General features: G+C 55.1%; 1 protein-coding gene across 7 annotated transcripts in view; it reads left to right on the plus strand.

Moving 5' to 3' along the window:
• Positions 1-24108, plus strand: part of KAZN (kazrin, periplakin interacting protein) — a 70268-nt gene that overhangs the window by 33272 nt on the left and 12888 nt on the right. For 6 of the 7 annotated variants that reach the window (XR_015730084.1, XM_087879423.1, XM_087879422.1 and 3 more), the window contains one exon: positions 22696-22887. Coding sequence is in view for 6 of the 7 variants with exons in the window: in XM_087879423.1 (XP_087735549.1) it covers positions 22696-22887 (192 nt within the window). In the remaining variant the exon portion in view is untranslated. Of the gene's footprint in view, positions 1-14967; positions 15035-22695; positions 22888-24108 lie in introns of those variants that run through there. The other variant, XM_034424319.3, reaches the window with a different exon arrangement.

Below are 24108 nucleotides of genomic sequence, written 5' to 3' on the forward strand. Positions count from 1 at the left end.
AGAACCCAATGGGAGCTTAAAGCATGACGGTCCCTGGGTGAGGATTTGGAAAAGAAACGGTCTTTCTGCCTTCACTGAAGGGAAACAAAGGATCCTGGTTCTCCCTCCCTCCCTCCCTCTCTCTCTCCCCCCTCTCCCTCCCTCCCTCTCCCTCCCTCCCTCCCTCCCTCTGTCTCTCTGTCTCTTGTCTCTCTGCCTGCAGTGAAGCCACCTAATCTCTAATCAAGAGCCAGGGAGGGTCTCTGCCTCCGCTTCTCCCTGGGGGCCTCTTCCAGATGCTTTTCCTCACAGATGTTTCCCAGCCGGTTCCTTTCTCGCCCTGGTTCCCAGAGAGAAATCCTGGCCTGAGCAAACTCCTCCTCTGCTCCGTTCCATGGGCAAGGGCGCCCGTTAACCCATCGCTCCGGCTTCTGATTCCAGCATCCGGCTGAGCCCAGCCTGTTTCTGTTGGGCAAAATCCAGGGATACCTTGAGGCAGCCTTCCCCGGGCTCCAGATTGTAGCCCGCAGGGCCTGGGCGCCCTCCCCCAGCATGGGGGAGACAGGGCGGGGGAGACCCCTCACACGAGGCAGCCAGTTCTGGCCGGCTTGCGGAGACAACACAAGGAAGCTCCGGTGGAAGCCATGGGCAGGTCCTGTGTGTGGCGAGGAGAGCCCAGTGCGGGTGTCTTTATGACGTGATGTGAACGGTTTCTAGGGGATCCTTTTTTCTTCAGGGTGGGGGAGGGGGACGGTGGAGGTCCAGGCAAGGGAGATCCCCCCCACTTGCCTTCCCTTTCAGAGTTCAGCAGGAAATCACTGCCATCTTCCGGGTATCCCCAGCCTGTCCTTCAAGGGAAGGAGCCATTTGTGGCGTGTGGCACACACTTACACTGTGGCTTAGTGGCTTTGTGCCCTTGGCTCTCCAGGTGCCTGTGGAGGGAGCGGCTAGGCCTTTGCTCGCCCCATCAACCTCCCCATCGTCTCGGGTGCTCAGAGGGTCAGAGGGTGACCCTTTCCTGACCTCGCATGCCCCCCCCACCTCTCCCGCAGCCCCTGGTTGCTCTTAGTCCATTTCACCTTGGAAACTTGGTGGCTCCGGTTACATTTCTGTGCCAAAGATGGCCCCCCTCCCTGGTCACAGGGAGGTCACGGAAGGAGTGAAGCCCGGGCTCTCCCGAGTCCCATTTTGTTAAACTACCCATTGAACACGGTTCCCATTTTCAGGGTGGGGCTGTGGGGAGAGACACCCCACCGAAGCTCTGTGTCTTTGGGGGATCAGGAGGTCAGTGAGCCACACTGGCCCTTCCCAGGTTGGGGAGGAGCACCAGGCTGACAGACTGACCAGAATTAAGGAGTTGACCTGGGTTGGGCAGGTCCTGAAGACCCTGAAAGCATGGGTCCAAACTGGCTCCCCAGAGCTCAGCCACGGTGAGCGCTGAGCCTGGGCTTTGCCAGCAGAGAAGCAAGACCCTCTCCCCAGCGATCTGGGCCTCACCCCGGCCCCCTCCCAGCCCAGACCTGCACAGGTGAGCCAAGGGAAGCCTCCGAGGCTGGGGGGCTGCTCTCTGCCCTGCTTTGGAAAGTTAGTGGCCTTCCTCATGGGGGCGGGGGCGGGGTCCTCCCCCACCCTGGCCCTGCTATACTGGCCCCCCCTCAGTCACTCGGGATGTGATGACAGGTGAACCATGAGCTGTGGTCAGCACATCCTCCCTTGTGCCCAGGAGGGAGCACAGGACTCACCTGCCCCCCCCCCAGCCCACATTACTGCTCAAACAGATGGCCTCATTGCCTGCTGCCCTCTTTATTGGCAGCCCCATGAGGGTGAAGCTGCGAGGAGAGCCCTGCCATGGAGGAGGACCCAGGCTCGCCTTTTTCCTTCCCCCTCTTGCTTCCCGGAGCCTGAAGGCTTTTTGGGGGGGAGAGGGGATGAGTGGAGGGGAGGGGAAGAATAGGGCCGAGGCACAGAAGACCTCATAAAGCAGAATCTGGGGGGCAGCCAGAGGTGGCAGCTGAGGGGGAGGGTCCCAGGGCAGCCAGGTCTGCCTGCAAATGCCGGATCCAGCCTAGGAGGAGAGGCACTCCGTCCCAAGCTGTGGCTGGCTGACCTTTTCAGAGGAATGTAGCCCTCCTGGCCAGGGTCAAGGTCCCCTTGAGTGAAGAGTGCAGAATTAGTTCAGGGCAGGGCAAAGAGGGACTGGCAAGGTCCTTTCCAGCTGTTCGCAGCTGCTCTTTGAGGAGGAAACTTTGCCTCTTCCTCTTGAGAAGAAGCTTCAGGGTTCTGAGCAGGCTGCCTTCCCCGCACACTCTTGGACAGCCGGCCGGTCGGTCAAGACCCTGCATGTGAGCTGGAGGTGAATGAGAGCCCAGCGCAGGGGGGGAGGAGGCTGACCGACCAGGCAGAACAGAAGCAAGAGAGGGTTGGATTGCCATGCAAGTGTGCTCAGTCATTTAACGGCAATGAATTTCTGCTTGTTTTGGGTTTTCGTTTTTTAAAATTTTTCCTGGCTTTTTCATTTGGTTTAATCTCACCATTCGAGCATCCTTTGGATCCCCTGGTCCCGTTCAACTTTTTTTTTTTTTTTTTTTTTTTGGGGGGGGGGGAAGGCTGCAGCAGTTGGATTGTTGGGGCATTTCTGGCCATCAGATCTGTAAAGGAGGGGGGCTGCCAGCAGGGAGGCGACCGGAGTAAACCCAGATAGAGGTCTGAGTTGGCCAATAGCAGACAGAGATTAATTGGAGCAAATTGGTTGAGCCTCCGAGTTGATGAGGCGTCAACAGCCTCCAGGTGAAGGGAGCGGGAGGGGGGGAGCGTTGTTGCTCTGGGTGTGGGTAATGAACAGCCTCCCCCTCCCCAGTGCCAAGGACCCTCGGATGCTTTGGGGCTCTGCTTCAGTACATAGTGTTGGTGGGCTCTCCCCCCCCCCCAAAAAAATGAGCTGATCTGCAAAGGCCTTGTGTGTCCCAGTGACAAATCCCTGCTTGTTTGGTGCATAAAGCGATCTCTTCTGGCACTCTTCGCCCAATCAGGGCACCTCAAGGCTTGTCCATGGTCAGGAATTGGATGGGCATCTCTTGTCGAGCTTTATTCTGGAAAAGGAAGAGCTGCTGTGAATTTCCACAATGGCCGTCCACTCTTACCTTCAAGCCACGAAGCTCTGAACCCACCTTTAAAGCCAAGGAAGGCTCTAGTCCTCATGAAGGGCTTCCTCAAAGCACCACCAAAGCAAGGCAGATCATGGATTTATCAAGCTCCATGCCTTTGGCCTCCCTTTCCAAGGGAGTCAGTTGTCTATTCCCAGTTCTGACCGGCAGCAGCTCTGCAGGGAAGAATTGAATTTGGGGGTGGGTGGGGAGGGGGTCTCCCTCTGGAGTGGCAGCTGAACTAGGTCTCCTTCTTCCCCCCTCCAGTATTTCATCTCCTGTGCCCAGCGCTGCCAGCCTGCGCTCCCTTCCATGCAATGACTGTCCCCTTCAGCTGCCATGCGGCCCACCCCATCCAGTTTTCAAGGGGATTGTGGAGGAAAAGTGGGCGGGGCCACACAGGAAAGTAGATGAAAAGGGAAGGAAACTCCCCCCCCCACCACCACCAGGGGACGGGAGACTATTGTTCATACAACTGGCACATCCCATTAGCAGCCCCTGGCTGTGCTGGAGGAGGAATCGCAAGGGGCGTTGAGTGGGAGCTGTCTTTGACCTTGAAAGCTGCATGGATGCTTCAGCCGACAGTTGTCAGAACAACTAGAGGTGGAGACCCTTTGAGATGCAATGAAATTTCATTTTAATGCATGCCGATCAGTGTACATTCAAAGCGACAAAGTTATTCTAAGTTCTAAGAACAATTAGTCAGTGGAACAATTTGCCACCAGAGGTTGTGGGTCCTCCGTCACTGGAGGCCTCCAGAATGGTAGCTTGAGAGGTGGTTGGACTAGACTAGAGGACCTCCAAGGTCCCCTTCCAACTCTGTTATTCTGTAATTTTGTAAACTGGTCTGAAGTGCGGCAATCCAAGCACTTGGAGGGGGGGGCGGTGTTTGCCCCTGCTGGTACCCAACTTGGCTTCTGGGTGCTAATTGAGTTTTGGGGCCTGCCCTCTGGAACAGCATCCCCTGCGCATTCACAGCCCCCTCCGCAACCTGCCGTCTTTCACAAAAGTTTCTCAAAGGCTTGGCTGTTTCTGGGATTTGAAAAGATGTTTGTTCCTCCTTCTCAGGTTTTGTGCCTTTTTTTTTTTTTTAACTCTGTATTCTGCCACCCAAAGTCAGCCAGGAATCGGTGACTTTTTAGCAGAGTGAATTATATAAGTGGAGCAGCTCTGGTCCCTTCTGGCCTTCCCTTCTTACCACCCTCCTCATCTTCGCTTGGACTTCACCTTTTCCTCCCCTAATAATCCAATTCTACTCCCACGTGGGTGGGTAGCAGCCGGAATTCAGTTGCCTGTCTTATAGTTGCAGGATGAGAAACAGGAACGATGCAATAAGTGGCCTCCGGTTTCCTGTTATTTCCACGGGTGAAATGACTTGGATGTGGTGGTGGTGGTGGATAAGACGCAGCTAATGGGATTGATTTTGGGGTGAGAAATCATACTTTGCATGAGCGAGCGAGCGAGTGAGTTTATAAATGGAAAGCAGTTTTCACCTCTTCCCATTCCTGTGGCTGCTTCTACAACTGTGGAGAACAACAGTGTGAGGCAAGGGGCCATTGCGTGTCAGCGACTTCTCCCACGTGGGTGTCAGAGACGAAGGTTATTCCTCTGACAGGCTCCAGGGCTTCTGTGCCTCTTAATGAGCATCTCCGACTCCTGACGGCCCTTTGTCCTCACTAAGCAGGCCCGGCCCGGCGGCTGTCAGCATGGATGCAGAGCAAGACGGATTTGGAGTTGGTCCCTGCCAGTAAGCCGGCTGAGGTGAGGAGAGGAAGGAAGGCCGGGCGCTTGTGAAACCTGTGACTGGCCAGTCCCATTTCCTGGGCCGCCCTCAGACCACATTGGCTGCTTTTGGGACCTCCCAGCCCCAAGCGCTCACTGCCAGGGTGGAGGGCAGACTCTTTAGGGCAGTGGTCACCAACTGGTGGTCCACGAGATAATTTGGATGGTCTGCAGAAAAATATTTGCATTTTTTATATTGCATTAAATCAGGGGTACTCAAACTACGGCCCTTGGGACAGATACGTGCAATGAACGTTTGTGTTGCTGCAGAGAGTCTCCCCCTTCGGGGTCTTTTTCTTCAGGTCGGAGAGGGGCAGAAATTCTAACTCGGGGTCTGCTTCAGCCTCCTGGTGTGGGGCTTTGGGCGAAGAGCCGGAGGGCCTTTTTCCAGTGGGACTGCATCATGGCCTGGAACTGGCTGGCCATCTCAGCCCGCTGAGCCTCCAGGCGCCAGTACCTGACCTTGCACTCCCACAGGTCTTCCCTCTGCTTGGAAAGCCTATGCTCCTAGTCCTCAGTGAGGTGCTTCTGCTGAGCCTCCCTCTCGGTCAGATCCAATTTGAAGTGAGCTGTTTTGCCAACTCAGGGGATCCCTGCTTTAGGGACAGCCCAGGGAGAGGGTTCAGCTCCCCCTGAAATGGGGCTGGAGGGAAAGCCTCCTCCACCCCCTCCTGGCTCCCTCTGGAACATGCCAGGTAGTCACAACTAGCCCCTGCAGGAGGAAAGTTGCCCATGGCTGCCTTGACACTGCACCACCACCAAATGTGGCTGTTATTTTCCCACAAACCGTGTCTTCCTTTCTCACCTTCCTCCTCTGGATGATTTAACCTTCGGGGGGCTTCCTAATAAGCTTTGTTTCTCCACTCTCCGCCTCCCTCCAATGGCAGATAATGACCCCTTTGCAAGTCCCCCCCCCCCGCTAGATCCTGGCTCTGGCTGAACCAAGGCGTTGTTCTCCCCCCCACCATCTCCCTTGCCTTCTCTTTTTACCTATTTATGGGGGGGGGGGGAGAGCGGTGCTGCTGTCAGATAAATTAATTTCTTGCCCGTTTCCCTGGCAGTCCTTGTCGCCTGAATGGCCCCCAGGAGGATCCTGTGTTTAGCACTGATAAACCACCCCAGCACTGCTGCCATCCACACCTGAGAACGGGCCAAGGATTGGGGCGGGGGGGGGGGGAAGTAATTAAAAACTTTGATGTGCCCCATTTCTCTGTCCGCCTGGGGCTCCTGGAGTGAAAGTCCCCCAGGGGGCCGCCTGGAAGAAGCAAAATAAGCGAGGCTTTGGGGGAAGGTCTTTTTTTTTTTTTTATGGCATCTGGTTCTTAGGCCAGCGGGACCAGTAAATCCCTTGACCTTGTTTTTATTTATGTATAGGCCGCCCCACCCCCAACGACACTGTTTTGAACCGGCCGTGTTTCTGTGTGTGTGTCCTTGTGTCTCCTGGGGGTGTGTGAATGCTTTTCCTTCCAAGCTTGACTTAATCATGGCCAGAATAAGAACTCCATGGGGTTGCAGGGGTCCCCTTGTCCTCGGTGAATCTGGCAGTGAACAAAAAGCAATATTCCTTCCTCCTCCTCCTCCTCCTCCTCCTCTTTTCACAGCAACCCTGTGAGGTGGGCTGGGCTTGAGAGTGTATGACTGGCCGAAGGTCACCCAGCCGACTTTCATGGCGAAGGCGGGACCGGAACTCCCCATCTCCCCGCTTTCTAGCCTGGCGCCTCAGTTGCTGTCCCTTCTGGTGTCCCTTTCTGTTCTGCTTGGTTGCTTTTCATCTTTCTTTTTCCATGCCTGAAGCTCCTTGGCCCCAAAAAGGCCCCTGGTCCGAATCAGTATGGGGATGCTGCTGGGGGTGTCAGCAGTCGCCCCCTGGAGGAAGCTTTGCAGCTGAGTCGGTTTGGACGTCTTCAAATCTGGGGCTCAAGGGTGAAGACTGATCATGGCTTCTGCCTCCTTCGTTTTTTTCCCCCTTTCGGTAGCAAACCTTTGTCCTCCCCGTCAGCCCACAAATGCACCTGCGGAGAGAATATTCTGGTCGGAGTGTCAATTCAGCTGAGGTCTTCTAAAAAGCCCAACGGGCCACTGAGCTGCAAATCTGCCAGGATGCTTTCTAAGCACGGCTGAGAGAAGCACAGAGCCCCTTTCAGCTCGGAACAAAAACAACTAGGGGAAATAACTTTTTCTCCCCTGAGTACCAAACTGGGCGAGGGACAATCGATCCTCCTTGCGCAGCTCCAGGAAACCTTTCAGCCGAGGCCAAGTTGCATTTTGCAATGCGTGGCTGCCACGCATTGCACATGGAAAAAGGTGCTGGTTTCAGTAGCAGAATAATGGAGTTGGAAGGGACCTTGGAGGTCTTCTAGTCCAACCCCCAGCTCAAGCAGGAGACCCTGCACCATTCCGGAAGACCTCCAGTGATCGAGTACCCACAACTTCTGGAGGGAAGCCTTCCGCTGCTTAATTGTTCCCTCAAGAAATGTCTCCTAGGTTGGCTGCCTCCTTGCTTAGTTTTTCCAGAGGCCAGTCTGCGAGTAGGCGAGAGGCCCTTCCTTCCCTTGCCCAGCCTTCAGCTACTCTACAGAAATGGGGTGTTCTGTTTGGGGTTAAGCGTCTTCCTTGCTCTTCCAGAAGGGACAGGGGTCCCTTTCTCTTCCCTCCTGCCTTTTTTAAGCTCCATCACCAACCCTTTGCCCTTCCTCGGCCCCCAAATAACCTCTGAGCGTTCACCCAGAAACCAGAAAGCCAAGACAGGCAAGATTTTTCCCGGGCATCTCTCCAGCGGCCCTGGGAGGATGAAGTTCCCCTGGTTGGACTGGCTGGGGGATGGGAGGGAACTTCAGAGCCCATCCTCGTTGCTTGACAAATGGGAAGCGTAACACCCAGATCGTAAAAGCACACTACTGTCTTTACCTGGGAGCATCTGTTGGCTGGCGCTTCGGTCCCAGATCCGCATTTTTATTTTGGGGTGGGGAGTGGGATTTCACTCAGCGATTGAAACCCAGCAAATTGGATTAATCAATCCAGTCGTCTTCCTTTTGATGAATGCCATAGTTTTAATGAAGAAAACACGCGTGGGGATTAAATTAGCAGTCAAGTCAGGAACAGGGTGCTGGATCGGTTGATTTGATTAAGCCGCACTGAGAATTAGCCCTATTATTAATTTTTCTTGCTCTTGGATGTCAAAAGAGATTTCCTGATACAATTTTATTCCTGCGTCGTCCTTCACCCAAAGAGGCAGCCAAGTCAAACTCCAGATTCATTGGGGTTATTGCTCTGGGGTTGAGAGATTCTGCCGCCCTCTTCCAAATTCCCAGCTCTGAAACAGCAGAGGTATAAAATCTGCAGAGGAGATTTTTAACATGTCTGGCAATCTTCCCCACCCATGGGCCCTTTGCTTTCGGCCTTCTGGAAGTGGAATGTTTTTCAGGGATCTAGAACTTCTCAAGCTGGGCTCAACTCCAGCCGCAGTACAGAAGCAGCTTGCCCCCTCCCCCACCCCAAATCCACTTCCAAGCCCCACATCCTTGGATTTCCCGATGGTGCCACATAAGGGCTGAAGGAGGCAAGAGCCGAACCCCGCACAAGGGGCTTCTTGACCGCTTCCGTCCCGTTCGCCTAGCAAGAGTGCAGAAGTGGTTTGCCATCATTGCCTTGAGTGGAAGCACCTTTAATTCCCAAGGTGGGCTGAGCCCCTCTCCTTCCCTGGTAGCCTCTTCACCCTACCCCACCCCCTGCCTAATGGGCTCTGACCTGGCTTCCCTTTTTCAAGGTCAGCTGTGTGCTGCCACCTGCTGGCAACAATGACAAAATCTCCTCCTGTTTCTCTTCCTCCTCCTCCTCCTCCTCCTCCTCCTCCTCCTCCTCCTCCTCCTCCTCCTCCTCCTCCTCAGCTATTAAGCAGTCTTCCTCCTGAAGTTCAGGCAGTTCCATCACGAGGTTCCCAAGAAAACATGTCATTTGTCCAACATGATAGAAGGAATCTTGCACTGGACCAGAAGATCCCCCAGGTCTCTTTTCCCAACCCTGGGATTTCACAACTCCAACTCCAACTCCTCCTCCCTCTTTTGGCAAAGTCATCTTTGAAAGCTATTGGCAACTGATGTATTATGCTGATCTATAAAATACAGGAAGGAAATTTAAAAATCCCATTAATGAACAATTCCTTATAGGTTGGTTCTCTTGTGGATAGCTGATAATTTCTAAACCCCCCCCCCCAAGAGAAATTTGGGGAGATGGAAGCAGGGTGCAGAATATTCCTCTGTGATAGCCCCACATCCTTCGGCAAGGACTCCTTAAGCCTCCTAGGACCCTGATTTCCTCCTCCAGCTTTTTCTGAAGGGCACATCTGGAGCTCTCAGGTTTGGTGTCTCTTCGTTTCTCCCTTTTCACTGTTTAGGTCATTTTGCCACTTGGTGATTTTAAAAAGTTAAAAAAAGAAACTTTGCATCTTCTTCGCACACAGTTTCTCCTGAGGTGCCCCTGCTCAGTGGCAATTCTGGCTCTGCTTCCTGCAGACGATGGTGCTCTTCAGCCCTGTGAGGAACCCCCACCCACCTACCGCACCCCCGCCCAGCTTCAGAAGAGCGCCAGGGCCGGTGTTTCTCTCGGTGGAAAGGTTTGGGAAATTGGTTTTCTCCGCAATGCATGTCGAGCAAATCCTTCTGAAATGTAAGGCCATAAATCAGCCGAAAAGCTTCCTGGGGCTGGAATTGACGTTGTGTGGTGGATGTTCCTTTACTACCGTGTGGCTTTCTGTCCCTTCGGAGGGAAGACAGAAACTCTTTATGAAAGGCTAAAATCCATCTCTGTGTGAGTGAGCTTGAAAGGAACTTGACCTGAAAAATCCCCATTTTTAGAAAGAGAGGCCAGTGTTTGAATTAAGGATGACAAAATGGGGGATTGTTCCTGCAGCTGCATCTGATATCAGAGAATGTCATATGAATGAGTAAAATGTCTTAGCTTTCATTCGGGGAGCCAAGAGGATTTTTCAGTGAGGTGAACAAAGAGGTGTAAAATTCAGATCTGGGCATGTTTCCTTCCATCATCAGCTGAGCATCTGAACATTTGCAAGAACTCGGCATTGGTTGCTCTCTCTGATGAACAAGCCAAAGGCAGCCTTGCAAAATATCTACCGCCCTTTGATTTCCAAGGCCCAATCCTTAGCTGGGTATTTGGGGGAGAACCTTGCACGAAATTTCTCCGGCACCTTTCCTCATCAGTTTTCCTTCAGTTTGGTCAAAGCAAGAGAATTTCAGCGGCTTTCTTGGAGACAGAATGTGCAGCTTATTGAAATGAGCAGGGAGCTGTGTGAATGCCATGTTGTCTTTTTATTCCCTGAGCAGGTGTGCAGCCTACCAGGTGTGGCTGAACACACCTGCAGCATCTTTTACCATGATTGATTGGCTGGGGCTGCTGGGAGCTGTAGTGCTGCCACTACAGAGTGCCGGGTCTCAGCTGACCTTTGGCCCCTGGTGGGAGCCCAGGACAGGCGGGCAGCTCTCCATGGTGCTGAAACAGCCCTCCCCTGACCCGGGCACTCTTTTGGACCATCATTGAAAAGTGGCAATAATAATAATGACCACTATCGGCTTGTGGTCAACCAAGGATTTACGCTCAGACATGAAGTGATCTCTTCCAAAGTAGGCATATTGCGACTCTTCTTCAGGGGTCCAGTAAATGGATGCCAGCTTTATGTCTGTGGAGATTCTCAGTCTTCCAAGTCATGGCTGAGGCAGAACTGAAGATGCTTCTTAGATGAGAAGCAAAATGCTTTCAAGAGAGAGGGGGGAAAAAAGCACAGAAAGTCTAGCTGCCTTTTGAAAAAGCACCTTTGGAAGCTAGGTTTTATTTATTTATTTATTTTGCCAGAAATGAATATGTTCTCCTCCACAGGATGTAAATGTGGTGATTTGTTTGTTTGATTCCTACGGCACCTTTCCTTCTGGAACTCCAGGGATTGGGCCCTGGATTCCTTCCTTCCTTCTGTTTCTTCCTGTGAGGTCGGCTGGGCCAAGAAGGGCAGGGCTGGTCCTGTGATCACCTTCCCCTGTGGTGAGACCAGCACCTTTCCTGCCCCCTCGTCCTTTAATTAGCCATCTCTCCACCTCAGGTTGACCTCGCGGGCTAGGAGACGCCTCCGAAAATTGGTATTTATTCTAGGTAACGTCGTTCTACCCTGCGATAGATGCTTACTCTTTTAATTAATATGAAATGTGTGGATAATTTCTGCTTCTTTGTTGGTAAACGGGGCTTGTTTTTACATTTATATATTTTCACAACTTTGGGATATGGGTGGCTCAGAACAAAAAATAGGTTACAACCATTAAACCGTGCATGGCTAATCAAAATGAAAACTGCAGTAATACAAGCATTAGGCCATCCCTGTCCACCGCCAAGTCTCTCCAAATTAAGGTGGATTCTGGAAGTTTTGGTCAACGGAGGAACTGGAGCCATCGGGGAGAGCCTGTCCCCCCTGGCCTTCTTGCTCCAGATGGGGATGCAAGTATACCCTCCACCCCACCCCCCAGTTGTTTCTGGGCAAAAGATTGTGTGGTCCCATCCTCCACCTCCCCACCCATGAGAGTTGTGTCCTGGTCAGAGACGTTCCAGAGCTAATGGGGAGCCTGGGGGTGGGGGTGGGGGTGGGGGCTGGCAAGCAGGAATGGCCAAGGTGCCAGTGTGGGCTGGGCTGAGCAGAGCGGTGGTTGGCTCTGATGAGGCCAGCTGTCGGCTAGACTGAGAAGGCCCAACCACACACACACAGACCCACATACACAAAGATGCACCCTGGGGGAAAGCAGTGAGTCTGGGGTGCTGCTGCCGAGGAAGGGGCTTATGCCCCCTGATTAACTCCACTTCCCCTGCGAAGCTTTACCTGTAGCTGCAGGAAGTTGTGTTGCTGTTGTTGTGGTGGCCCTATTATTATTGTTGTTGTTATCCTGGTGCTTGTGTAGAAATGACCTTGGGTTAAATTTAAGCCTGCGGTTCCTTCTTCAAAAAGTAGCCCGGGAAGCAGAATTTAATGCAGAATAGAGAATTGGCTTCTGCAGCCCAGCCCTGACCCCCCCCCCCCCTATTTTTATCTTCTCTGACCTCTGGTTTATTTATGTTTTCTTACTGTGGCCCCACCTTTGGCAGGCGACCACCATAAAAGCAGGAGGCTGTTAAGCTAGAAATGAAATATTCCCATGGTAAATAAAACAGGAGGGATGAAGGAGAACGGAAATAGATACTGTGGGAGCCAGCGCAGGAATAATATTCGGCCCCAGGAGAAAATGTTTTCTCCGCAGGCCCACTGAGTGTCCTCTTCCTGCCCAGTCTGGGGGGGGGGGTTCTGAAGGAGGGAAGGATCCATCCCTGAGTCCTGATTGGGCGGGGGGAGCGTGATCCTTAAGTCCAGAGGCTGAGCTTGAGGGGGTCCAAGGTTTCCTCTTCCAGATTGTAGAGCTCCCTCCCCTCGTCACCAGTTGATACCGATGCCCCTAAACATCTTCCCTGGAGAACAGCAGTCAGCAGCCCCTCACCCTGAACGAGCCCTTCCTTCCACATTAGAAAAGGACACCTCTTCCCAGGATTGAGGAAATGATTAGAGCGAGAAGATTAAAACTGTGTTTGGTTTGATCCAATGGTTCAAATCAACTGGGAAAATAGATCTGACTCAGTTTTCAACTGGAGTGGTTTGGCAGTCCAGATCAATGTGAAAAAGTGCCTCTGAAATAATCCTCTGAAATTAAATATTGCCCGTGAGCAATAGACTAGTCCAGGGAAGACTCTAGAAACAAGACAAGGACCACACAGCAGCCTCAAAACCGACCAGCAAAGCGCCTGAATTATGCTGAACTAACGGCTCCCTGATAGCCGGGAGGGGAGGAAATAATCCAGGTTTTAGTGGTTTAGCAACAAACACGTTTCCTCACTGCCACCCACCAGCCTGCAGAAGGTGTGACACACAGAGAGAGAGAAACATCAGCAGGGAAACGGCACTGAGGGAAGGAAAACACTCTGAAAGAACGGCAGACAGGCCGAATAGAGCGGGAAGGGGCCTCAGAGGTCTTCTAGTCCAACCCCTTGCTCAAGCAGGAGACGGGGTGGGGGTGGGGGTGGGGGTGGAGATGAGTGGGGGTGGCTCTGTAGGCCAACAGATAGGTTGGATGTTAGGAACAGACAAAAGAATCCGGGTTTGTGTCGGAGTAAACGCCACACAAGAAAATAAAAAGGCCAGCAGCCAGAGGAGGGATTTTTTCCGCCTCCCTCAGCCCCTTTGTGTGTCTGCCTAAGCAAATCTAAAGAGCCAGGCAGGTAAAAGGGGAGCAGCTGAGCTCAGCGCATCTCCCCAAAAATGAGATAGATGGGGGGGGCTCTGACTTCCTTCAGGTTGAAGGAGGGTTCTGATGTACCATTTGGGTCTCCGTGAAGGCAGATCCCTTAGCCCCAGGTTTTCACTCGCGCAGCTCTCCTCCCTTCCCGTCCCTTTTCCTTCGCTCTGACTTTGGCAAAGGAAGGGGCTGCTCAGCATCACTGACCGGGTGGAGCCAAGCCAAAAGTTGGGCCTTTATTGGGCCTGGAAAAGGCACAGCTGCTTTCCTCCACCTCTCCCTTCTTGTCTCTTGTGCCTCCGACTCTCTCATCCGGGCTCTTTCAATCTGGAATTCCCACAGCCTAAAATGTTTCTGGCCTGCCGGCTCTGCAGTCCCTGAAGGGGCCCGGCTTTCTTCTCTGCCTCTCCCCCCCAGGTGGCTCCCTGCCAAAGGGAAGGAAGGGGGGGGGAGCTCAGCGGGAGGTTTTAGGGCAGGGTCCCCAACCTGCAGCGGGTGTGTGTGTCAAAGGGGGGCTCCCACCTGGCCCTTTTCATCTTCCAGCCCAGCTCAGTTTTGTGAGGCTGTCTCGCTTGGAGCACAGAGTTTATGACCACAAGTGGGTCTGAAATTTCTGTTGCTAAGCCTAAGCAGTTGTTAAGTGAGTCACGCCAATTTTACGACCTTTTTTGCCCTGGGTCATTGCAGGTTAAGTGGGTCATTGCAGTTTAGTTGTTAAGTGAACCAGGCAGTTGTTAAGCAGACCCTTTGCTTGTCTGGGATGCTGCCACGGTGGTACATCCACACCACTTTCAAAGTGTGCGACCGCGGGGAAAGGGGAGCTGCAGCAGTCATAAGTGTGAGGCGTCCCTCTCAAGGGCAAAGTGGGGCTCCGTCCAAGCGTTGCTTTCCTTGCCCAGAGGGCTGGCGCCATCCATGGTCCACCTGGGGTCACGCCTGGAAATTTCGGTTGGCAAAGCAGAGCATTGCCACCTGTCTAGTGCAGGCCTCTTCCTGCACAGAGAGCAAGGTCCTAGTCCTCATGGTGTTGGTGAAAGGACCTATTAGAACAGGTCATGTTTTAGTCCGAATGGGACGATCCTTGCCTCTCGGCGCAGTTGCCCAGGAATACCCTCCCACCCCCCGCCAACTCTGCAGGTTTTCAGCCCAACATGTTTCACAGACCCAGGGATTTCGGGCCAGGCCAAATGGGGCTTCCCCCCTCCCCGCACTGCAGCCTGAGAAGGACGCAGCTTGTCCTTTGAGCCAGAGCGAGACCCTGGCCAGCCTTCTCCTTTCTTTTGCCCTTCTGGAGTGCAGACAGCCAAGGGGCCATGCAGGTGGGAACCCCCTCAAAAAAAGAAAGCAAAAGGGAAGGAGGCAAATCTCCTGATGACCGCTGCATCCCTCCCTCCCTCCCTCCCTCCCTCCCTCGTGGAGAGGAGACCAGGCAGGCAGGCAGAATCCGCTGCCGTTGGTGGCTCTGTTGCTCTCCGCCCACTTCCCATGGAGGCCTGCTGGGCAGGTAAACGGCCCATGGCCCAGCCTGCCGGGCAGCCGCCTCCCTGCCACTGCCCGGCAGAGCTTCCGGCTGGCACAGGCAGAGCAGCAGCAGCAGCACCTGTTGAGCCCAGGCAGGCCGGGGCTCCAGGTAGCGCAACCGGTGCTTCCTTCCTTCCTTCCTTCCGGCTGGTTTGGGGAGGAGTCGGGCGGAAGAGAGGGGAAAACAGCAGTAGCAGCAGCCACCGCAGCAGGCAGGGAAGGACCGACTGGCCTTCAGAGCAGCCCCTCCGCCCCCCCCCCCCAGCATGAAATCGGAGAGCGAGGAGAGCAGGCCGGGTAGGTGGGGGCGAGGGGGCTGGTCTGGTCTCCGGGCTGCCTCTCAGCCTCCGGTTCTTCCCACACTTGGTGGGCTCTTCTTTGGGCTCTGCTGGCAGTTGGAGGGGGCTTGGCGTGGGGAGAGGGTGCCGGGGGAGGGGAGCTTGGGGAGGGGCAGAGCCCCGTGGCAGAAGCAGGTTCCGGGGATGGGGGGGAAGGGGGAGATGGCCCTGGGCACTCCCACCTTGTAGGCTGTCTCTCAGGCCTCGGAGGACCAGGAAGCCCCTTCGGGATGTGGGGGGGTGTCTTCTGGGCAGCTGGCGGGCAGGAGAAGGTGCCCTGCAGGGAGTTTCTAAATCGGTAGCCGAGAGGGAGGTGTGGTTTGCGGCAGGGCTCCTGCGGTGAGTGCCAAACCTGATGGGTTTGTGGGATGGTGCCTGCCTTTGACGGCTAATTAGCTTTCGCCATGTCAGCTGGCTGCATTGTGGCCAGGAGCCGTGGGGGCCCCTGGGGGACCCTGCGCGGGGTAGAAGCCCTCCAAGGTGGGTCCTTGCTGGCCTTTCTTTGGCTCAGGGTTGAGGAAGGCCAGGTGTGCCCTCCCGGAATCTGGGCGGCCTTCCCGCTGGCCAGTAGTGATGGGTACCGGAGTCCCCTCCTGCAGATCATTTTCGAAGGCGGCAGGAGCCTGGCATAGAATGGCATGGCTTTTGCAACGTGAGCATTGGCACAGAGGGCCCAGGAAGGCTTTGACTTCAGACTGCTAAGTGCAGGGCCACGTCAGCTGCCTTGTGCCAGGGTCTGACTTGGGTTTTGGCACCCAGCAGGCCCCCCAAAGGCCCCAATGTTGCTGTATTGTTTGTGCCGCGGCTTCTCTCTCTGGCGCGCCATAGAATTGGGTGTCTCTTTCGGGAGGTCCATTCATGCTGCCGGGGAGTGGCCTGTGGAACTCTCTGCCACTTAAGGTCGCCCTGGCCAGTGCCTTTCCAGAGGAACTGGAGAAATTGCTAGGACTTAGGGGCCACCTGCAGTTCTCCCAGAGAAATGGGGCGGAAGGGAAGCTGTGGGTCTCCCTGCCCACCAAGGGGGCTGCAGAAATGCCTGAGGGGAGAGTAAGGAAGCTACTCTAGCAATAAAAGCAACCCACTGAGGTGTTTGATGAATAAAAGTAAAATCATCAGGGAGGGCAGCGTAATCTGCTTCAGCTGCCTGGGGGAGGCAACGGCCCCCTCCGTGCCTCATTTCTCCTTGGATCCCGGCTGCCCCGTTTCCTTCAGCCCAGCCAAGCTGAAATTCAGGCTCCCTGCAATGGCACACGGCCACCCAAGGCCTCTCTGTCAATGGATCCATGAGGACTAGGTGCTTAGAAGGAGGCCAGGAGAGCCGCTGCATTGGAGGACAGGGAAACAAAGAGGACTTGTTTGTTTTGTGTCAGAAAACTGGTCTGGTTCTCATTTGAAACCAGCCTCCTGCTTGCAAACCATTATTTCATGCCTTTGTGAGAAGCAAGCAAGCACACACACACACACACACACACACACACACACACACACACACACACACACAGAGTGGGGGCTGTTCTACATTGAGGGAGAGTTTCTTTCTCTCCTGCAAAGCCTCTATGTCTTAAAAAAACGCTGCAACAATATTTTCGCCCACCCCCTCCCCTGCTTGCACCCCACCTCCAGAAAAGTTATAGTTTAACTGGGAGAGGCTGGACTTTGGCCCAAGGATGACTTGGGGTCCCTGCAGGAAGTTTTGGGACTGAAGGAAAAAGGCCTGCCTGGAATTTGCTGGGCTGAATAGCAAAGTCATGGGTTCTACGTTGAGAGGGGGGCGGGGAATAGGAAGGCCCCTCAAAGGAGGACTTCTCCAGGCCCTCCTGGAAAAAGGTCCTTATTTTCAGCTCCCCCCTTGCCCCTCCCGAGATATAACTCACTTTCCTGGCTTGACCCTCTTTGGCAGAAATGGTGCCTTGTGGGAAAAGCCTGGAGCTGCATTGTTTAGGATGTTGCTGTGTAGTTACGATTGGGGGGGGGGGATGGGGGGCTTGCAGTCCAGGATTCAGGCGCTGGGCTCGCTCCACGCCTTCCCTGGGTGGGCTCTCTTTCTGACATGGGAAGACACCTGTTGCCAGGGCTGGTCAGGTGGAGCTGGCCTCCCTTTTGACCTGAGTGCTTATCTGGGTCTCTCCCCCCCTCCTTCAGGAGGGATGAGTCGGGGATGGAGGGGGGGCGGGAACGGTCTGGAAGCTGCAAGTCCACTCTTGAACTTCCTGCGGTGGCCGGAGGAGCGCTTAGTCCCTCCCGATCTTTACACTCACAAGCACCTTCTGAAGTCGAGGGGACAAGGGAGGACAGAGCTGCTTGGCCAGACGGCTTTCGAACTTGGTCCTGGGCTGATGTATTAACAGTAGAGGGGAACCTCTGCTTGTCCCGGCTGAGCTGGGTCGTCCTGGACATTTTGTGACCCAACTAGGGAACATCCTCCAAGCGCCAGGGACTCCCCTGGGCTGTTTAACCCATTAAACTCAGAATTTATTTTCATGTGCTGGGATCAGAACGTATGAAAACTTTGGTGACCTCATCGTGTTGATTGCATTTAAAATTCCAGAGAATCGGGGCCCTCTTTGAAGGGAAGATTGCAGCTGCGCCCTTGTGCGAGAGCGTCACCCTGTCTGGTGAGCCCTCCATTGCCCCCCTTCCCAAAGGCCCACTGCCCCCCAGAGTTAGGGGCCCGCACTGGCCTCCCGCTGGCCACCTTCCCCACCCACCCAGAGCCGGCCTAGTCGGGTCAGGAGCCAGGTGGAGGGCGCCCCTTTGGCTGGCTGGCTGGCTGGCTGGCCTGTCCAAGCTTTGCTGGGGGCTTTGGGGGCAGGGCGCCCGCCTGCTTCCCTGGTGTCGCTCGGGGAGGTTGCGTTATTCAGCCTGCACTTTGCACCTGGCCAGCCTTCGTGTCTCTCTGTGCGCCACACCCAGATAACCGTCCCAGACACGCATGTCCCCCTGGTCTGTTTTAACTTTCCACGTGGGGCAATTAGTTTGCTTGGCCCAGGATCTCGGACGGTGTGCTTCACTCAGTCAAGGATGTGTTCAGAAACCCACATTGCTCCCCTGGGATCCAGCCTTAGGAATCCAGCCCAGCCACCAGTTCAGCAGGTGTGCTGGGAGGCTGGTCTGATTTGATTGTCCGACAGTTTTGTTGGCTTGGCCAAAGACTGGGCTCAGTGCCTTGTGTGCTTAACTTAGTGTCAAATATCTATTTAAAAACCTAAATTGCTGTCTTAGGGTGAATGAAGTGGCCTGGTAAGAGAAGGCTTCTTTTTCCTCGTGGTGAGAAATGGGGGGGGGGGGTTGCCCCTTGGAAATATATAGGGAGGAGTTACGTTCTCAGGGGGGCCGGGGCTACATGTGTGGGTCTGGGCAAGCGTGAGCTGGACTTTGCCGGTGGTGCCATGAAAAGCGAATGCAGTTGCTGAACGGGAATGCCAGAATTGACCCCCTCCCCCCTCGCTGCGTTCGGCTTGCACCCCCGATTGAGACGGGGGTGATGTCTCTGCTGCTGTAGGGGCCACAGGGGCGCAGAGGAAGGGGAAGACGTTGGCCTTGCATGGATGCGGCCAAGCCTGTTGGCAAAGAAGGCCGGGTACCTGGCAGAAATGCCCGGGGGGAGGGCCGTCCCAGGCAGGTGCCCGCAGCTACTTCCCTGAACGGTCTCCAGGCCGGCCCACAAGCCCTCCGCCCCCTTGTTGACAGGAAATGCCTCCTTGCCTGGCCAGCCGAACGGCCTTGTTTCCCCCCTCCCCTCGCCCCCCCCCCCGCAGGAAAGGCTCCCCATCCTCTGCAGCAGTTAAATGTGGGCTTGTTGCTGCTTCCGTGGACGAACCAGGCTTGGCCCTCCGGAGTTTCTCCCAAGATCAGTGCTGCAATTTGGGCAGGACTTTGTTTTCAAAGAAACGGGCGTAAAGTCCTGTCATTTTGATGAAACTGAAGAGAAAAGAGCCAGATAGGGAAAGAAAACGGAAAGGGAGGCTGGTCATTTGGCTCCAGGAGCCAAGATGTCGCCTTGATCCCTGGACTTCAGGGGACCCAGCCTGGGGGGGGGGGGTTCTGTGGCCGTGCGAGGCTGAGAGGGCAGCCAAAGCTCAAGGAAGCAAGAGGCGGCAACTCACAAGCCGACATCTGCCGGCAGAAACTTGGCTTACGGGTGGAACTCAGGCAAAGGTGGTCCTGACACCACAGATGGATTCCTGGGACGTCCCTTTCAGATTGGGTGGACCTGAAGGCGACCTGGGCTGCTCCTGGGTTACTCATCTTGACTCTGGCCTCCTCCTCTTCCTCCGAGCGTGGCCCTGCCTTGGTGTCTCTCAGCGGCTCCTCCCGTGGCCTCCACCCAGCGGCTTTTGGCCTCCTGCACAGAGCTGACCCCACCTCCTTGGGCGCAGAGACCCCTGCATCCGGGCCCAGTTGAATCTCCGGATTGGCAGGACACCTGAACTGTCCGGCAGAAGGCTGCTTTTGGCTGAGGGTGCTGCTGGCCAGAGGATGCCATGGGTGGTCCTGGCTGCCGGAGAGGGGGGCTGCCCATAGGTCCATCTCCTCCATCTGCCTCCCCCCCACCCCACGAGGTCTTCCAGCCTAGGTTCGGCTTCTGCCAGGAGGGCCAGAGAGGGAGGGGGCTTGAGGGGTCTGCAACCTTATACACTCAGAGAACCATTTGGACCCGTTTCCCACAGGAAAGAAAACACCGGGAGCCACAGAACCCTTCCTGTGCCTGACTATTTCTTGAGCGGCCACAAAACTAGCAGATGTCGTTGAATTAAACCTTCTGCTTTCTTCTGAAACTTTTCTTGGATTTATCCAGGGTTGGCCTACCGGAGGTTGAAACGCTCGCTCAATAAATTATGTGCTGGTGGGTGTCGCACATTGGTGGTTGTGACGCATATTTTGAGTGACGGAGCCGCAGCAGAGGGGGTGAAAGAGCCACATGTGGCTCCGGAGCCGTAGGTTGCTGACCCCTGCACTAGGCTGGTGGAGAGCAGGGTCTGGGCAGCCCGCTGCACTATCCCAGCCTTGAACCCAGGATCTTCAGTGCACAAGGCACCAAAGTGCTTGCAGGGATATTGGTCCCTCTCCAGGAGAAGGTTGTCTGGATGGCAGAGAAGGGACGTTGCCATGGGGCACCTCCCAAGCCATGCTTCCTCCCCCAGATCCTGCCCTCCTCCCCACACCTGCCTGCCTTTCCTTGGGGGGGGAGGGAAGGGATGAATAAGCCGCCCCCTGCTTGGGAATTCTCCTGCATCCCAGGCAGCGTGGGAAAACGTGGGAGAGACCCCCCCCCCATCCCTGTGATCTGGCACTCGCCCAGGGATCGGCTTCCAGGGGAGGAATCCTGGGCTTTGGATCTGGGGGGGGGTGGCGGTCTTTGGGGGGGGGGGGCTCAGCAGAGCATCATTAAAAAGGCAGAGCCAGGAACGGGAGGGGGGTGTCCTTGGAGAGCTGACGCCTTCCTGAACCCCCCCTTAGCCCTGTGCCTAAGGGCTGGCCTGCCCTCTTCGACAAGCCCTCCTGAATCCTGCCCCCTCCCCTCCCCAGATCTCAGATGTTCCCCATGGGGTGGGGGAAGAAGCGAAAGGGACCCAGGCGTTCTTCATCAGGGAAGCATCTCAAAAATGCGAGGGAGAGTTTATTGTTTCTTGACGCTGCTGTGGGTGGGAGTGGAGAGCAGCCAGGAGAGACACACAGCCCCCCCCCCCCACACACACACACACTGCCCTTCCTGTCCTGCTCCGTCCAAGGAAATTCCGCCGGTGGATTCGAGTCTCTGGATTGGGGGAGCATGGCAGGGCAGAAGGAATGCAGAGCGAGTTTCTTTTTTCTGGAGGGAACCCCCCCCCCCCAAGTGTTTGAAAAGAAAAGGAAACGGATCTGATTCTGATTGAGACACACACACACCCAGCACAAAAACGAGTGGGATCCTGGTCTTCCCAAAGCAGATCTTCTTTCCTTCCCGTGAAGAGGAAGGGACAGGAGTTGGCACGGGTGGCCGCTTGGCACGGGGAGCAGTGCCCAATTCTCCAGCGTTTGGGGTGGGGGGAGGGGTGGGGGGAAAGACGAGACTTGGGCTGCTTTGCAACCCGGGTGGCATTGCCGGGGATCGGAGAGCAGGGATTAAAAAGCCCAAACATGTCCCGACACTCAGCCAGCGTGCCCAGCGGCAGGCAGGCAGGCAGGCTGGGGACGATAGGAGTTGGAATCCCTCCCGTTCTGAGGGGCCCCGGGCGGCGGAGGCAGCTGCCTGCTCAGCCCGAGAGTGGCCCCGTTGAGCTCCCAAGGAAGTGGCTCTCTATCAGATCCTCTTGCCTATTTTTCCAGTAGCAAGATGGTGGCGTGTAATTAAGGCAGCCCCACAGCCCGTAATAATTACAGCATTGCTCATGCCAGAAATGCTGAATTTTCTGCAAAGCCCCGCCTTCCTGCTGCGCTGCCAGCCCTGAGCCAGAGAGGAGAGCCCTTTCACCTGGGGGGGGGGGGCGGGGGGCGGCTTCTCCCGTCCCCCCTGCCTTTAATTTCACACCCTTCAAAGTCCACAGTCCCTTCTAGCTGTGGGGCATCTCGCCCCACCAGGACGGGGCAGAAGAGCTGCCAACCCCCCCCACCCCTCCCCCAGGTGTGTTTTCCCCAGCCGGGCGTTGCTGTCGGTTGGCCTCGGCCTCTTTTCTGGTGGGGAGGGAGGGGAGGGGGGCAGGAAGCAGTTATCCCCAAGATGCAATTAATGAGAAAGAGGTGAAGTCATGCCTTTGTGAGGCGTTTGCCCGTGTGTGCGTATGTGTGTGTGTGTCTCTCTCTCTCTCTCTGTGTGTGTAATTAATGCAGAAAAGAGTTTTGGAAGAATTGGCCATTAGAGGTTTCTAGTCCGCCAGAAAGTAAAAGAAGCGGGGGGAAAAAATCCTCTTTGATTTATTTGCTTTATTTAAGTCACCAACTGGGTCTCTGAACCGGCTTAGGGAGAAAGGAGCCTTTTTCTTTAAAAAAAAAAATCCGGTTAAATAAAATCTGGAAGTTGTAATCAGATAAATTTGCTGTGACATTTACAGATCTGGGCAAGTTAGCCTTTATTTGACACCTGTTTTATACATACAGACAATATGGACTAGTGTCATTTATAGCGCTATACAATAAAACTAAGTCACTCTAAATGAGCCCGTGGTGCATAATGGCTGGGCTATGGGATGTACCTGTAATTGGGGGCTCAGTTAAGCTGGCGCCCACCCCTCTCAGCTCAGGCAGCAAAACGGGCTCAAGAGTGGGGCTGTTCCCAGGGAGGGTGGGCTCCGTTTTTTGAATGTCTCCTTCAAAATACAACCAAACTGGCTAGGGAATTCTGGGAGTTGAAGTCCATTCATCGCAAGGTGGCCAATTTGAAAACCACAGCTGTGCGTGATGTGCTCTCGGGGTTGCCTCAGACGCTCCACTTGGCAGACAGGTGGGCAAATTGAGGCCCCCAACATGCCAGGTGGTTTCTCAGTAAAGGGAGGGGGCAGCCGGAGGGGAGGGGGATGCCTGTGGCAAAATGCTTTCCCGGTGGCTCAGAGGGAGCCGGTCTTTGTTCCATTGGAGGTCCGCTCTCACCACTGGCCCACCTTGTCTCTCTCTCTCTCTCTCTTTCCCCCTCCCCCCCCCCAGTCCTCCTGCGGGAAGAGGTCAGCCAGCTGCAGGAGGAGATCCATATGCTCCGTCAAATGAAGGACATGCTGACCAAGGACCTGGAGGAGACTCAGGGGGACAAGGCCTCCGAAATCCTCCCGGCCACAGAGCTCAAGGTCCAGCTGGCCCAGAAGGAGCAGGAGCTGGCCAGGGCCAAGGAGGCCCTCCAGGGTAAGAGCCCCTCGCCCCTTCCTGCCACCAGCCCCCCCCCCCCCCCCGCCTCCGCCCTCCTCGGCTCTCCCTGCCTCACCCGCTTAAAAGGCCCTGGGGCCAGGCAGGCTCTGCCATCCCAACAGAGCCTTCAGGGAAGCCAGTGAGTTGCCCCAGTGCCAGTTGGCCAGGCTCAGGGAAGGGGGGCCGAAATGGCAGTTCTGGGCCCATAGCCCATCTTCCCACCCCAGTATGCTGCAGCCGTCATACAGACATTCTGGTGCCCACATTCTGACTACAGGTGCCGCCCTTGTAACTTCAGACGGTCACTAAACAAGTGGCTGTAAGTCAAGGACTACCTGCCTAAGGCAGAAAGAGGAGGAGAAGCCCTTGAGAAACCAAAAGTCAGATTTTGGGGGCCAGGCCGCTTCAGATCAAAGGGGCCCCCACACCTGAGCAGGGGGTTAAAAGGGGGCATTTAGGCCAAGGGGAGGACTCTGCCCAAGTCCGCTTGTAACCCTTGGTAAATCCCTGCCTGGGACCGATGGAGTTGAGACCAAGCGGAGATCCTCTCTTGACTCTCCCGGAGGCTGCTTTGTGTTTGGCTTTTTGTTTTCTTGGAGGGAGGAAATCCATTAATGTGGGGGCTTCCCCCCCCTCGAATGAAAAATGAGAAGCAGTTGTGCTTCTTCTGGGCGCCCCTTCCAACTGATGGAGAAGACCCCCCCTCTCAATTCTTGTAATTAGTAATTTGTTTTAGATTAAAGTATGGTGAAAACTCACCCCATAAAGTGTGCCCATTAGTTGTAACAGTAAAAGATCTTAATAAATTAAACTAACGGGGCCCATTCTTAGCCATGGCTTCTCTCTAAATCCAGAAAAGCAGTTACAGACCTCCAGCGTTTCCCCTCCCAGCCCCCCCCCAACATATTTTCCTGCTTGGGTGGGAAGTTCTGGGGGTGAATGTTTTCATCAGGAGGGGCCTGAGCCCCCTTTCTACCCCAAGAATTGGGAGGAAATTCTAAATGCTGTCAAATGCTTTCCTGTTTTAGCTGGGGGGAGGGGAAGCATTTCACAGCCTTTTGGGGACCCCCTCCTTATGACCCAGCTTGTAAGAGTCCGGCTCCCCTTTTTCCATCCTTGAGATTTTGGAAGCACAGAGCTAAAATTTGCTTGTGGGGGGAGTATCCTTCCTGAAGCCGCCGCATTCCCCCTCCCTCTTGGGGGGCCGGGGCAGAAAAC

This window comes from Pantherophis guttatus, chromosome 15 (assembly GCF_059756535.1).
Source record: "Pantherophis guttatus breed Tessera chromosome 15, ASM5975653v1, whole genome shotgun sequence".
In the NCBI taxonomy this organism is placed as follows: domain Eukaryota; kingdom Metazoa; phylum Chordata; class Lepidosauria; order Squamata; family Colubridae; genus Pantherophis; species Pantherophis guttatus.